At 48.2% G+C, this 15,635-nt stretch overlaps 1 protein-coding gene across 1 annotated transcript in view; it reads left to right on the top strand.

Annotated features, from left to right (window-relative positions):
* LOC111268737 (uncharacterized) overlaps window positions 1-15,391 on the top strand; it is a 51,709-nt gene extending 36,318 nt beyond the window's left edge. Inside the window, exons 6-9 of the mRNA XM_086971791.1 lie at window positions 12,539-13,969; window positions 14,209-14,525; window positions 14,726-15,022; window positions 15,231-15,391. Of these exons, the coding sequence (XP_086827917.1) occupies window positions 12,539-13,969; window positions 14,209-14,525; window positions 14,726-15,022; window positions 15,231-15,335 (2,150 nt within the window). The 3' untranslated portion in view covers window positions 15,336-15,391. The remainder of the gene's footprint in view (window positions 1-12,538; window positions 13,970-14,208; window positions 14,526-14,725; window positions 15,023-15,230) is intronic.
* The last annotated feature ends 244 nt before the right edge of the window (window positions 15,392-15,635 follow it).

The following is a 15,635-nucleotide window of genomic DNA, read 5'->3' as shown; positions in this document are numbered from 1 at the left end:
TTAAGCCCCTCACTGATTAGCATGGCTAACTATTTCCTATATACGCATTGGTTCTTATGACATTCCTATTCGCATTGACTGGCTCGCTGTCCGGTCGAGTCTGGTTTGATCATCCGTTCGTCTGGGGCGACAGATGCCCCGGCGATAGATAAATTAGGTGAAAGAGCGCTACGGTCGACTTAGCAGCATCAGCTCTATCGGCATGAGAAGACGAAACGCGAAAAAGTCTAAAGCGAGTCAAGAAAAAAAAACAATGACCGTCAGAAAGCGCTGATGGTGGCGATACTGGTGACGGTAATCTGTAACTGACCACTGGTTCGTCTGGATAGAACTGAAGTGTAGCGCAAATGGCCGGCTTCTATTGGTTGGTTGCCTTAGTGGTGCCCCAAAGAGGCCGCGACGATGTCCGCTGGTTCAGGTCACAAGTCAAGATTACGGAGGAATCCCGTTGGCCACGCGTTTTGCTCAAATCGAACTACTGACAAAAGCGAGAAGTAGCTGCTATTTCTTAAAAAAGTTGACCTGTTCAGTAAGGCAAAATCAATTACTCAGGCCACCGCTACCATCGTCAACACTACCGCTAGTAGTATTTCGATCAGGATCGCTAGACGACAGAAAGGGCTTTAGAGCTTCGACTCTTTTCCCAACTTATCGATGAATGTATTGGCGCGCACTATCCTTGAGAAAGTCCTTTATGATTGCCAGTTGTTAACCGTCTTATATTTGAGCCGTTCGAAATTTCACCCAGCAAAAAAATTGATATTAAATTTTTAGCAATAACGTATAAGAGTCTAGCAGTTACTAGAGCAGTTACTTTTAACTGAAAGGCAAATTTAAAGAGAAATGTAAACTAATGTTGAATGAATTGGATTAGAAGAATTTTTTTAGGACATTTGAACTTAAAAAAGTTGGTCGCTAACGAAAACTAGCACCTCATCAAATGACCCACCTATTGGTAAGTGTTGTATATCATATGATACTAAGTTTTTTCGATTCTCTCGGTAGCAGAGTCGGAGATAGAATTTTCAATTTCTATGATTTAAGTCGGTCGCAAAGAACTTACTTCGCGTACTTGAAAGTGGCAAAACAGAACACATCATAACAGAGCAAGTTGACGAAGTTATCGACCGTGTTGGCGGTGTGGTTCGAAATGGAACGAATTTTGCCAAAATGGTGGGCGGTTAGCCTAAAGTTAAATGTTGTTTAGATTGAAGAATTGTGAGTGTGGCTGTGGCCGCACATCTGAGATTTTGGGAAAAGGGGGGTCGTGCTCAGGCTTCTTTAAGCTTTAGACCGAAGCGAACGTTGCGCCGGCTGTTGGCACAATGGGAGCCGCTCGCCAGCGAAGGCAGAGGCTAACAACCTAAACGACGATTTTATTCAGTTGGTGACGATCAACCCTCCTCCTTCCTCCTGCTAAGTGAAAGCTACGAGCGGCTGCGGCTACGGCTACGACATCTACAGATATTTGAACAACTACTTTTTCCACGACAGGGACGACTACAACGAAAAACTATCGCCGTCATTTTTCTAGCACCATCTAGAACTATCTCCTCACTTCGCCAAACTATCCCCACGTATCGGTCCTTTCGATTTTTTTGCGTCTGTCTTTTCTGCGACAACATCTGCTAGCGATGTTAGTTTAAAATTTTAAATTTTAGCGCCGACAATCCAGCAGGAGTTTAGAAACGCAGTGACAAATCGAGCAGTTTGTCACCTTTCTCTCTTATAGCAAATTTCCGAAGTGCATCGACACTTGGGATCAAAAACCACATCAAAACTCTCCGTACTGGTTTTGGTTTGCGACACGATGTCAAGCGATCACGAAGGCTGGGGCAATGGCTTTCGGTAAATATGTTAATAAAAGATAATAAAAAAAAACTAGCTATTTCTGATACATATATGCCTCTACTAACGTCGGATTGCAAATACCGTGCTCGGATATACGAAGCTGTGTCAACCTATCATTGATACCAGTGCAACAATCCTGAGCTCCGTATTTGTGCGAAGCGAGTCTGACATGTGCTATGCTTAGCCAAATAGGGAGTGATGGCCGCTAGTTGTGTTTTCGTTCCCCTATCTGCTATGAATTGTCGGATGTTGCAAGGACGTATTCAGCGATAGGAAACGCTTAATGGCACCAGCAAATGCTATCCGCTATTCGGCAGCGCCTCATGATCGTTGGCTAGTCATAAGGTGAGGCCTATCGACTAACTGACCGCTGTCGTTTGTCTTTCACGGCCGTTATAACGTCCTCCGTTCTTTCTGACAGCCTTATAGTCGGGGTTCTTTTTATAGGCATTGCTGCTCTCTATTAAATCTCTCCAGAGTACTTATAATGCATTTATCTGCATACACATACACATACACACACATATGTATACACTATATGTTATCAGGTGCATGTATGCAATACCATAATACAACGCCATGAAGCTATTTCGAATGGCGATAGTGAAAGTGAAGAACACATTATATGGCTGTGGACACCTCCGAGCCACTTGAATAATATCAAATAGAATGACGTTTAGGTCTATTTAAATAAAAAGAAAACGTAAGAGGCGCCTATCGAATGGAATTGAAACGGTTTGGACATTTATAAGATAACAACATTTCCCTAGCCTTTACATTGTCGTCCACGCTCCTAGGTACTTGACCTTTTTCTTGTCGGTTGATCTAACAACTTAGCGAATGTTTACGTGTTTCGATCCGTATTTTACCGATGCTTGATGTGTAAAGTGGGCGCTGAATGCCAAAGGGGATGTTGTCGTAGTCTGATCAGTAGACATCTCGCCTTCAAGCTGACTATACGTATATTTGGTGGGCACGGCCGGTAATTCAGACGAGCGAGCGGACATGCTTTTACCGCACTGACTGGTTGTTATGCCGGCCGCCGGACATTCAGGTCGTGACCTGCCTGACCCTCGCGAGGCCAACCAGGTCACTGTCAGTGTCAGCATGCGATAATACTGCTCTCTGGACCCTGCTTCCCTTGTTTCTCTCGGTTTCATTTACTTCTCTAGATAAAATAAGTACACAATATTAAAGCAAGCTTTCGACGACAACGACGACGACGACGATGCATATAGCAAAGTGGGCGTGAGCCCAATATTGCCGGCCTTCATGCATGCTCGTCTGACGCTGTAACTAGCGCGTCAACGGCAGGAGCCGATTAGTAAGGCCCTTGTGCGGCCTGCTACATTGAACAGTTTTTTTTGCTTCGCATTTATGTACCTACTTGCCGTATGCTGTCGTTTAGGTGCATATGTGTATGAGTTACATCGAGTGGTGACTGAATGTGTGAACCGATCTGTACCAATCACTCGGCGCCACGGCTGCTGACTACCCTACAATCCACTCTGAACTGCTATTACCGTTACAGGAACAGCCATTGCTGCATCGATTTTTGCTGCCAGTTAAGATAACCGCTAACGGAAGTGAAAGTTTAAACACCTTTGCCTTAATTATTTCCCACCGCGCTTAAAGTAGAAGGGGGTATTGTTGGTTTGCTTGGGTTACGTTAGTTTAATCCTTCGGCTGGATTCGATCGGGTCCACTAAATGGAGGCCGTGCGAGTAAGGACACGTTGGCTCGATCAGTTGTTAAACCGTTCCTCCTCTCTTTTCGCAGAAGCAAACAACTGTAACTGTATACACGCTCATTCTGTTTAGGTTTCCCATTCTGGTTCTCTGCCTTGATGAATTTCGCTTACGCAGTTTGCTCACAAGCTGGTTCCTTTACCGCTGGTGGCGCTGCGGCTGCTGCTTCTGTTACTGCCGTCGCCGCCAACAATAAGGAAAGTTGAGTAATAGTGTCACGACTTTCGAAAAACACCGCCACTTGAATATCCTCCGTTTTATCTCTCTCCCTCTCTCACAGGCACACACACGAAGACGAGCTAGCTACACTAGCGCCAATGCTAACAGCGACAGCAGTTTCGCCTATGATACATCATCAGGCAATTCGCCTACTTTTTTTTTGAAGTTTTAGCAACGATCAGTAACGGCTTGTTTTTACCTTCCCATGGGCTAGTTAACTACAACTAGCAGTATCAGTGATATAGTAGCAGGTCACTGCAAAAGAAAGAAAATCATTTTCGTTTCGGCAGTGGTTCTGTAGCGGCCTCCTTCGAATCGAAGTTTCTGCAGAGATGTAATACTATATAAAGTTTCCAAGTAAGAAACTGCGAGAAAAGAAATAAATGGGACCAAGTTTAGCTGTTCGGTCTTGGTCGCAGGAAATAGGTCGTCCGCCTCTTTTTTTCTGAAGAGACCAGCTAGACAAAGGGGTTTCGGCTGTCCGTTTGTTACTGCTCCACCTTCACCACCCCCCACCACAATATTCGTCCTGCACAACTGGTGCCAGGACGGTTCCGCGCCACTTCAGGTTTGCCTGGCGATTGCTACCATCGGTTTCGGTCGCCATACACCATGTGCGTTGCACTCGTTTGTCGTGGAGTTGTCTCCATGGTCATAGTCGACGGCGTTTTCTATCACTGAACAGGAGAAAGAAAGAGAGGAAAAATGCAGGAAGCAGCCAATGACTGCTTATGCTCATGCGAACTACCGTCGCTGGAACTGTGGTTGCCAGTCTGTCTCCGCTACGAGAGCCGTTCGTTCATTCGCTCAGCCAGCCAGTCAGTCAGTCCTTCGCTTCGTCAGGCCCGATAGGCAGTAACAGGGCTGTTCCGAATCGCTGGCCTCTGCTTTGTTACCCCCTTTCCTACAGACCGCTTGACACTCCCAATTTTTCCCGGTGCGATGGACGTCGTGTGTTTCCGACCAATGTTCTCCCCGTCGTCGTTGGAACACGGATCGCGACGTCCCAAAGGCCCTTTCCCTTCAATGGCGCTAGTAGAATAGCGAGCAAGCGCTCCACGCAGTCTTAAAGAGTAAAAGCAGTGCAGTGGCAGCTTCAGCAGAGACGGAGAAAGAACGAACAAACGCGAGTGAAAGAGAAAGCCTGCGTAGGGTTGGGGTGGTGGAGCCGCATGGGGTAATGGTTGCCTGTAACCACGACGACGACGACGACGATGACGACGACGAGAACGAGGAAGAGGCAAAGAGGAGCAGGAGGAAAGCAACGTTGAGCTCATTGGAACGATGCAGGCGTATTGACGCCAATCGATGTTCTTCCCTCAACCGTTCCGCCCTTCTTTCTGTCTATTCGTCCGCTGTTGTAAAAGCTGCACGTTGGCTGCTGTCTGCGGCAGCGTAATACACTACAGCACAATACCGTGGCAAGGAAGGCTCGCCTTTTCTCTTCCCTTGCTAGTTTTCCTGTTCTGCATACTCTACTCAATCACTGTATGGCTCCCTGATTCGCTCTTTGGACCTCTACCTCTGGTAAAGGTCCTGCTTGTTTGGGCCGACTCTGTGCGTGCGTGCACGACCGTGTCTGGGCCACCGGGACCAACGCCGTTGCGTCATCGGCCAGCCACCAGGATAGTTGAACCACGGTCAGAGAACGAGCATCAGTGTGGATTTCCGAAGCGTTCGCAGTACCATAGGAGGGCAGAAGGGGAGGAAGGGCTGTCTATGTCGTGCTGTCCCAGATTGTCGGGTGTCCTTTCCTGCTCTCTCGCGGTAGATGCCCATGAACCCCTGTACTGTTCCCCCTTTAGTTCTCTTTTCGCTACGGCCCGCCGATTTTGCCGTCTAACCGCACAGCTCGATGCCACTCTCTGTCAGGAGAATGGGATGCTATGGCCGAACGAGGTTGAGCTACAGCCGCCTTCAATTCCTACTGCTGCTACTGCTTCTCCTACTACTCCGTTAGTATCTGTCGCTACCGCTTGCACAGCCGGATATACTTGCGCGGATGTTATTTCGTTGGACGGTCGTCGGGAAGTGACATAGAAAAGAGACCAGTGCAGAAATAGGGGCTACAGCAGGAGGACATTGAGTGAGTGAAAAAAAGAGGAGATGCGCACTCCAATTTACTATATCCTCGTATACCGCAACTAGACTGGCGCGGATACGAAGGCGTGCATAGACCTTTCATGGACTTTTGCATGCGGGGACGTTGCTTCATTGGTTGCACGGGCCAGCTTTGTACGTACAGTGGGCTGCTTTTGAGGGCAATTCCAATGGCAGCTTGCTTACGCTCTCACACCCAACAACGGTCCCGTTTCCTTGCTAGCAAGTATCGTATCTACGCGGGTTCCTCGGTGTGACAACTGAGTTTATGCATCATGTACAGACGCGTATCAGTAACTAAGAAGAGCAATACAGTCAACTACCAGTGAACGTAGTAGTCATAGAAATACTGTAGCACATAGTAGAACTGGTGCTTGTAGAGCGAGAAAAGTGAATCCAGAGGGGCAGGATGAACTCACAACGAAGTGTGCGAACGATGAAGCGATGTTCGTCGTTTTCCTTGTCATCGTTCTCGTCTTGGTGGTCGTCGTCGTCGTCTCATCGGTGAAAAATAGTGAATATGAATATCCGCTTCAATGGCGACGAGGCTGAAGCGTGCGGGATACCATAGCTCGATGCCGGTGCTGCTCAGTCACACGCGGCGGTCGCTCGTTTGCTGTCCTTCGCACGCCAGTGATGGGAGAAACGGATATGCGAACATCGTGAATTGTCAAATGGGGGCTGGAAGCAGGCGAGTGTTCAGCAGGGGGCATCAACCGCCACGATAAATCGAAAAGACCGGAGACGAAAACATCGGGACCTCGCATCGCGACGAGTCTGGACGAGTCCAAAACGCTCAACTTACGCTGGTGCCACTCTAACGTGCGTATAAAAGGGAGGAAAAATAAGACGACTATTTTACCAACGACGACCCCAACGACACATGGGGTACAGCCATACCCCTAATAGCTAGCGCAAAGAATGTCCGAGAGAGGGCGCCATACGAAAGCCTGAATTGACAAGGCGAGCAGAAATGAGCGATGGGATCGAGACATCTTTTGGTGAGTGGTCGCCAGCTGGCCGGCCATATGCAACACCCGGCGAAGAAACGCAAAAGAGTCGTCATTACGCTTGGTCACTTACCTTCATCATCGCCGCTTGCAGATCTTACAATTGAAGAAGGCCGAGTGGAAATGTACAGAGCGCGCGCATTAGTGAAACGATATATAGCAGCAGCAGCAGCAGCAGCACTAGTGAGAATCATTGGGGGGACATTTGGCTGCTAAATCATGAAGGACACCCACTCGAAATTGGCCACAGCCGACATTAGTTCATTTGTGATCACACAAAAAGGGGTGACTAGTCCTTTAAAACATTGGCCCTTTGCTCCCAAATGCTTCTAGATCATGTGCCTCTGAGAGATTATCCATATAGAAACGGGCTACCAAGTAAGAACAACCACAACGGAGCAAAGCCGTCTAATTTAGTTCTTAAAACCACATCATTTCCTGCATGACGGATCGCCGCATTCCTATTTTCATCTTCTCGCTGATGTCAATCTGTCAATCTTAGTCCGCTTCGTTGAACATAATGGCTAGTATCATTTTGCAGTATCTGAGGTTTCGATCCGCCCAATTTATTTCAGTGATCATTTTTTGTTCCATGCTGTTGTAATGTTTGTAGAGACAAATGTATTTGAAATAAATCATGTAAGTGCCCATATATATATATATATATATATACCTGTTTATTGAGTTTCTATTACGACTAGTGATGGGACACTAAGACTGCAAAAACGAGGATAGATACAATGTGCCATTGAAGACGTGTACAGTTAGCTTTCTTCAGTGCTACTGATGTCTTTATGTGACTCGAAATGTGCTTATACGAATCGACTCGATGAGGTCGAAATCAGCAAAATAGAAAGCTACTCTCAACAGCACATCGAGGGGCAAAAAAAATCTGCTCTATCGTGAGGCAAACAAGCCGCTTTCGCCGTCTCGACAAACCGCCGTTTGCCTCCGACACTGCTGGCGGCGGTAGCGACGATGCTGCGTTCAGTTCGAGCATAGAATACTTAGACATTGCCTGCGATCACATAGATCTATCTTTCTAGACGAAGAAGAGCACTCGATGACGATATAAAGTCCGTCCATTTAAGGCGATTTTCATCCATATATGTAGCCCCTCTCTGCCTGACCCTAACTCCGATTTAGACGGCCCTCCTCCCAAAGCGAAACATCGGTGAACGATGCAGAATCAAACGCCTTTCCGCAATATAGAGAAGCACCGTTCTATCTCGTTTAGCGTACAAGTAGTTGCGTAGTCCGTATATATTTAGGTGGTTCCTCTGAACTACTTACTCCCTGAAGTTGAGCCGACTCTATTCCGAGCATTGATGATGGTTTTCTTTGGCGACTCGTTTTCGTCGTCATTGCTGCTGTTGTTTTCGTTCTTGTCATCATCATCGCCATCAGCAAAGACAACGATGGTCGATCATCGATGATATTTTGTCCTGGTTTTCCTCGATGGTCGGGCAGTTGGTCGGTTCCCTGAATGGTCGTTGGCACTGCCATCGGTTGAATGCTGCCATCTGTTCCGTCTACGAAAACGAGAAAGAACTTGAAGTGGGGGGGGGGGGGGGGAGAGCCCAAGCGGGGGTGAAAAAGTTGAAATTTAAAATCGATAGTTTAGACGAAGGAGCAGCAGCACCCGCAGTCGCTTGGCGTCTGTAGGCAGCGCTGTTCGATTTAAGTCGTATCCTAGAAGACAAAGATAGCATCCTCGTATATGTACGTGTTAGCACACCTATCTGTACAAGTTAGCCGTGTGATCGCGAATCGTTATAATAGATAACGCCCCGTTTGTGGTTCCTCCATCTACCGTCCCCTATAATATGACACATGTAAATCTATTACGAAGCACACGCGACTCGAAGGAAACTGCTGCGGTGCATTATCTAGCGCATTGCTGTGGCGTTTTTGTGCTGTTTACAGCCAGACGAGATCCGCATGAGCTTGTGAAAGAGGCTAAACAAATGAGCGTATTGCCGATGATACCGTAGTGCCGACGATCGTATTGCATGGTTTGGTCGAGGCAGCCCATTGTTCTTCATTTGTTGTTACGGCGTCATAAGCGCACTGGAAATCTTCCTCAGCCAGGTGCCATATAGGCGACTCACTTTGGAAAGAGATCGATCTTTCAATCCATGTTTTTTCGTAAATGGATAATGCCGTTCATTGAAAACGATTTGCGGAGACGGGGTTCCCGTTTACGTTGAGTTATTGACTCGACCTTTTATTTCTGAGATGATTTGCCGCAAAAATTTCAAATTTCTTTTTTATCAAACTGAAGCACGTGAGTGGCGCTAGTGGGCAGAGAACAACAATCAAAGTATGATTATGTTGGTACTGGTCTATACACAATTGCATCTGGATAGGAGACAAGGACGTTTACTCAGCACGATCAATAGGTTATTGCAATGATAGTTATTCGACGTCCGATCGAGACGACGGTACGATAAAAGCGGACAAAGATTCATGAATAGGTGAAAAGTAGTAAAGGACTAAAACGTACGTTACAACTGGAAGGTACTTGACTATATAGCATCAGTCGAGGGGAATTAGCCACAAACAGCCTTCCGATTGATCCCAACGTAATGATTGTGAATTGTAGAAGTTGCCAACCAATCAGACGGGATCGCTAAGCCTCATATTTGTTTACGGAGCAAACTCTTTGATCAATCGTTGATTGTTCCGACCGGCACTACGTTGAACTGATCACTTGACAATAAATCCGAATTTCGACTCGTTTCAATGGCTGACGGTTAGTCGATATGTCGATGATAGTTCAAGCGTATGATTCGTTTACGGCTAGACTACTCTAACCGGTGACCGGTATGGTAGCTGAACTAAGGACTCATTCTAGGTTAACCGCTACAGACAAAAGTAGCGCTAGACTTTCGTTGTTACAGGTATTGCAACCGATGGTATCTTAACAAAGTGATGCCAACTAAATAAGCTATTATTTGATTTCCAGTTTTTCACTCGTAGCGTTCATCCGTCCTGGGTTCCCAGAGAAAACATACTTTATATACATTCGTACAAGCAGCTATAGATGAACGAACAACGGTGGTTTACGCTTGCATATACATATATATATTGTGTTTGAAGCATGTTCGAATTTTCTACGGGACAGGTCCATATTGAAGTTGACGGAGGACATAATTGAAACTTGCTCACCCTGGCCCTTCGAAGTTCTTGAACGTTGGAATTGAAGCTCGGCAAAAAAGGGACGGCAGGTTGGATTTAGTAGCCACCACTGCAGCCTTAGCGAATCTAAGCCTGCTTTGGGCTTTCGCTTTTAAGATCTATAGATCGAGGGGACTTACTCATGGGCCACGCTTAAAATCTCGAAAAATGTTCCCGTTCAACAAAAATGATGGATCGTTTTAATCTGAGATTGTCCACTGATTTGGCCGCCGCTCTGTACGCTCCCAAAATCAAAAGAGATGGTGCGCAGCAATGGAAAGCAAGTCTTTGCCCTGGAGGCAGCAGCAGCAGCAGCAGTCGCATGAACAGATGCTAAAAGCCCAACCAGTTGTGGCAGTGACGGCCACGTATAGCTATTACAGACGAGCCGAGGCGATGGTCGAAAAAGAATGAAGAATTCTGCATTGTCGTCGTCGTCGTCAGAGTTTAACGAGAAGACGTTCGGCCTTTTTCGTTTAGAAGGAAGCATTCCGCCTTCACATTATTCCCAGTTCCTATCACTGCTTCTACTATTGAATGGGTGACAGAGGATAGCTACGATAGTGGTTGCCGTAACGGCAGTCGAAGCTGCTGAGCCGGAGGCCAGAAGCACGATGAGACGAGACGCGGCCGATTTAAATTGTAAATGCTTCCCGCTCCTGATGTTTCTGTGTGTCTGACTGTGTGTATCTGTGTTCGAGGAGTTTCTCCTGCGTCGCTTCGAATGACTGATGGAGCTCTCAATGGTGCCGATGTGGCGACTGCGAAGGCAACTGGCTAGTCAAACGGTAGCCAGAGAGCAGGTTCAGTCCTGGCAGGAGCTTCATTAATCTACTGCTACGTTACTGACTCTGCTATCGGCTGCTGCTCGATCCATCCCCTTGCGTTTAACCCTTGCTAGAGATGAAGAAGGTTAGTTTTAGTGAGTGCTTTGAACGCCTCTGCGTTTGTTGCAGCGCTTGCGACCATTGGACGACCATGACGATGCTTCCGTTCATCTCCGGCCTCCAACTTCACGCAAGGCATCATCTTTGTCTCTCAATCGTACTCTTTTCTCTCTCGCTGACGTCGTCGTTCTCCTGATCAAAATGGCTCTCTCTTTCTCTCTCCCTCGCCGCTCTGTACTTACGTCGAACTACCGCGCGCATCCACGCGGCCGAATGGCAGCGTCTTCTCCACTAGCTTAAACTGACTATCAGCGTCGGTGCGGAATCCATTATCAGTTGCTAACCGCCGTACTATGAGGTTCCTGCCCTTCTACGTCGTCTCGTCGCTCGTTGTGCCGCCTCCGCTCAGCGGCCATTTTATATATATATATGTTCCCACTCGCTGTACTGTACCTTTGCTGCCTACTGGCGTCTCTCTTATGGTGGCTGTAATTGTTTACCAACATTAACGTGGTTTCACATCGCATTCAAGGGGTGTGAAATGCGACAATGTCACGCCGGGGCCATTGCCGCTAGCCAATCTATTTCTCGTCGTCGTAGCGCCTATTGCATTTATCGCTACCTTGATGTTTCTCGTACGACAACAATAATGCGTCGAGTATTCTTTGCCGGTAGTAGTAGGTTGCTAGTCAGCCAGCCGTTCAGTGGAAATCGTAAATGGACTTCTTTCATTAGTAACAGTAGTAACTGTAGCAATGGCTGTGCTGGGCTTGCGCTTGCCTGTCGCTCCTCGTCCACAAGGGTTCCGTGTGCAGTAGATCCTAGCATATCGAACATATCCCGATTTTCTCTCCTCCTCTTGTCTGTCCCTGCTGTGTACCCCTTTAGCCCCTCTAATCCAGATTCTCGATGTGAGCTCACATTGACATCAAGTAGTGGGCGCCTATGAAAAGACCCCATGGAGATCTGAATACTTGGCCACCCACTTGGTAATGATAGCAGCGCCGGTGACGGCGGCGTCAGCGCGGTTCTTAATGCTACCACATCGCCGATCGTGCTGCCATCGCAGACGCATCGGTCGCCGTGCGTTCCCTCATTTCGATGTTTCCGCGCTGTTAGTGCGCGGGTAGTGCTTGGATAGTGAGAATAGAATGGGCTACTGCCCCGGGTGCTGTTGTCTGGCTGAAGTTAGACGAGGAGATCTTTCATTATATCTGACTTGGGCTGGCCATATCGACATTCGCTTATTGGATTGTCGTTTGTGATTGTTGTACATCGACGCAGAGCACCATAACTGGTAGTTGTGATGGCGCCATTCCGTTGTTCTGGTTGTCCTTTGTTCTAGAGGCCGCCATTGTCTCGTCAGACAATGTCGTATGGCCCCTTTTATCTAACTAATTTGTGTATGTAGTTGTACTGCAGTAGCTAGCTGACTGCTATGTCGCTGTGTAGGCGCAACTCTTTCAATATGACATGCGTGTCTACCGGCGATCTATTACCGTTATATTAATTGTTCTTTCGCTTTCTTATGCATATCTTACAGAGCCTAGCAGTTATACGTGCTTCACGTGTAAGCAGACGTGTGCGTCAGCGTGGCTGCTTGTGCAGCACGCGCAATCTGCGCACGGCTTAAGAATCTGCTCAGATTCGGTGTCATCACAAGGACCTATGGGTCCTCTCAACCTACCCATTGGTTCGAGCTTTCCACTTCTCCGCAGCTCTTCACCTCTGGGCGCCCCGCTCGACCTCAAGGCTGGCGGCTCATCACCTCGTCCTCCTCAACCTGCCGGCCTCGACCACGGCGACTTCTACTCGCAGCGGCTCCGACAGCTCGCTGGCGCTTCGTCCCCTAACGCTGCCATCGCTGCTCTAAGCACGCTTGCAAGCAACGGAAAGGCTTTGCCTCTGTCACTTGACGCACGTCTGCCTGATGCGGCGTCGGTTTCGCCCAAGTCGTTTTCAAACGCTCTCAACTCCATCAAGGACATTAGCATCACAGAACCCAAAGTATTCAGCTGTAGCCTGTGCAGTTTCGAGTGCGAGAAAGAGTCGCGACTGCAAAAACATATGAAGTCGCAACACGACAGCGAGCTAACCCGTAAAGACGTTTCATCGTTATCTGATGTTATTATGCCGGACCGCACGAACGAGACGACCAATAGTGCTAAGGATCGATTGGTTGAAGCAACCGACGTCAGCGCTGTCGACACAAATGCTGCCCTCAAAGATAGCGTCGGCAGTATTAGCAGCAAACATGACAGCGTGACGGGCCTCAGCATTTCGCTCGTTAAACGGGAACAGCTAGCAAACAAGCTGTTAAATCCGAGTCTGAGCAACAACCCCTCGGTCGTTCCGACCAATTTAAAGGGTCGAGTTGCTGCGGTGGTTGCGGCAGCAGCCGCTGTCTCCGCTGCATCTGCACCATCTGTGGCGTCGGCATCAGCCGATGATTGCGACACCGAAGAAGATGAGGTGGATGAAGTGGAAGAAGCGGAAGAAGATGACGAGGACCACGAGGACGAACTGGATGAGGACGAGCTGGACGATGAAGAAGAGCACGACGGCCTGCCGCTCGCCCGTCACCACCACCGTATCCGCCTAAACCTCAAACACAAGGGATCATCTCGATGTCGCGAAGGATCTGCAGCTCCTGTGAACGGAGACTGTGTCGCCCAAGACCTCACCGTGCGGGGCCCGAGCTCTTCGTCTTCGACGACTCCGGTGCCCCCATCGCTCTCACCCCCCAAGACAACAACATCGTCAACTACGACTACCTCGGTGGCCCCCGCGGCCCCGCCAACAACGGCCGCCGACCATTCAGCGATGGCGCACATGATCGCAGCTGCCGGCCTGAGGAAGTCCCTTCTCGGAGAAGTCATGGAGAAGATTGGCCTTACCAATATCCAGCAGTACTCGGAGGCCTACAAACAGGCTCTCGAGGAACGGCCCAGTTCTGCGGCTTCGTTCGTAAACGGTAACGTAAAACCAATCGGGTACATATAGTGATATGCTCATAGTTTGGATGATTTTCTGAACATTTCTTTTGCCCGTTGCTTACTTTTATGGCATACCTACCCGACAGTGAAATGACATATTCTGTATTTCTTTCAGAGGCCTTTTTTTTTAATTTGATGAAGAAAGTATTGCACTTAGATCTATAATAAATTCCGCGGCTAGACCCACTCTTCATAATGGCTTTATACGCGTTTACAGGAGGAAGCCCCAGCTCAGTGAACTCGTCGTTGACGGAGCGGTCCTCGTCGGCAGCCAAACTGGACGGGGCGTCAGCTGAGGCGCTCTACCCACTGTGGACGATGCAGGGGCTCGGGCCGGCGGCGCGCGACCTCTACGGCGGGCTCGGAGAGAGCAGCCCGTTCAGCCGAGGCGCGAAGGATCTGCTTAGCAGTCTGCCCTTCTCGCCGCTCAGGGGACACCCCGCCGCCTCGAGTGCCTCCATGGTGCCCTTTCTCGCTGGCACCAAGCCGCCCCGGGGGGAGAGACGCAACGACACTTGCGAATTCTGTGGAAAGGTACGTAATGATGAACCTTTGAATTACCGAAGCTGAAATTTCGTTGTATTTAATTAATTCGCCAAGAACTGCAACTTCTTCATATTCTCCATATATATACATATATATATGAATGTCCAGTTGAAAGGTCGCAGATTGCGACCCATAGTGTTTCTTTTGCTAAAGCTCGACTCGTTCACATGTTGCTATCGGATCGGTAGGTTTTCAAGAACTGCAGCAACCTGACCGTGCACCGACGCTCGCACACGGGTGAGAAGCCCTACAAATGCGAGCTGTGTTCCTACGCCTGCGCGCAGAGCTCCAAGCTGACCAGACATATGAAGACACACGGACGGATCGGCAAGGATGTATACCGCTGCCGTTTCTGTGACATGCCGTTTTCCGTGCCCTCGACGCTGGAGAAGCACATGCGGAAGTGCGTCGTCAACGCGACCTCAAACGCCGTCTCCGCGAGCCAAATGGCTGATCTAAACTTCCCTCTCGGTAGGTTCAACACGGTAGGTTAACTTTGCTTCGTTACTCTTGTTCTTGGTTATTTCAATTGCTTTGCGGTTATTGAACCGTACATACACGCGTGAAGACATTGATGAGATACGAATTGTAAATGATACAATGGAAGAAATTAAGCAGGATTTCGACCTTTATATTATTTCAACTAACCGATTTTACAATATTTCCACACTATGCTCAATTGCTCTTGTTCAGTTGCAGGGTAAACAGGCTTACGCAGCTCGTGACCGCCCCCGCAATGTTAACAGACCACATGCTTCAACTATTCGCCTCATAAACCGATCAACTAGATTGCTATAAACTAACGCTCGTTCGTTAATCATCGTTACCATCATCAAACAAAGAAGAAAAACAAACCCGATTTTTCAGTCTAGGCAAACAACCCTATACCTCAACACAACTAACCAGCCAACTTGTAACGCTAACGTGGGGCAGAACGGCTCGTCATACACCGCAGTAATATCCATCTGCTGAAATCATCTACATTAATAACACTTTCAACACAGGATGGTATCTCAACGTTTCGTCTATCTCAACCAGCTGCTACTGCTGATGATGTCATCTATGATGTTTGTGATTCGAAGAGGCGGGGAAAACCAG

This window comes from Varroa jacobsoni, unplaced genomic scaffold (assembly GCF_002532875.2).
Source record: "Varroa jacobsoni isolate VJ856 unplaced genomic scaffold, vjacob_1.0 scaffold_1315, whole genome shotgun sequence".
Taxonomy (NCBI): Eukaryota; Metazoa; Arthropoda; class Arachnida; order Mesostigmata; family Varroidae; genus Varroa; species Varroa jacobsoni.
The sequence above is the reverse complement of the archived record's forward strand: the minus strand, read 5'-3'. Positions and strand labels throughout refer to the sequence as shown.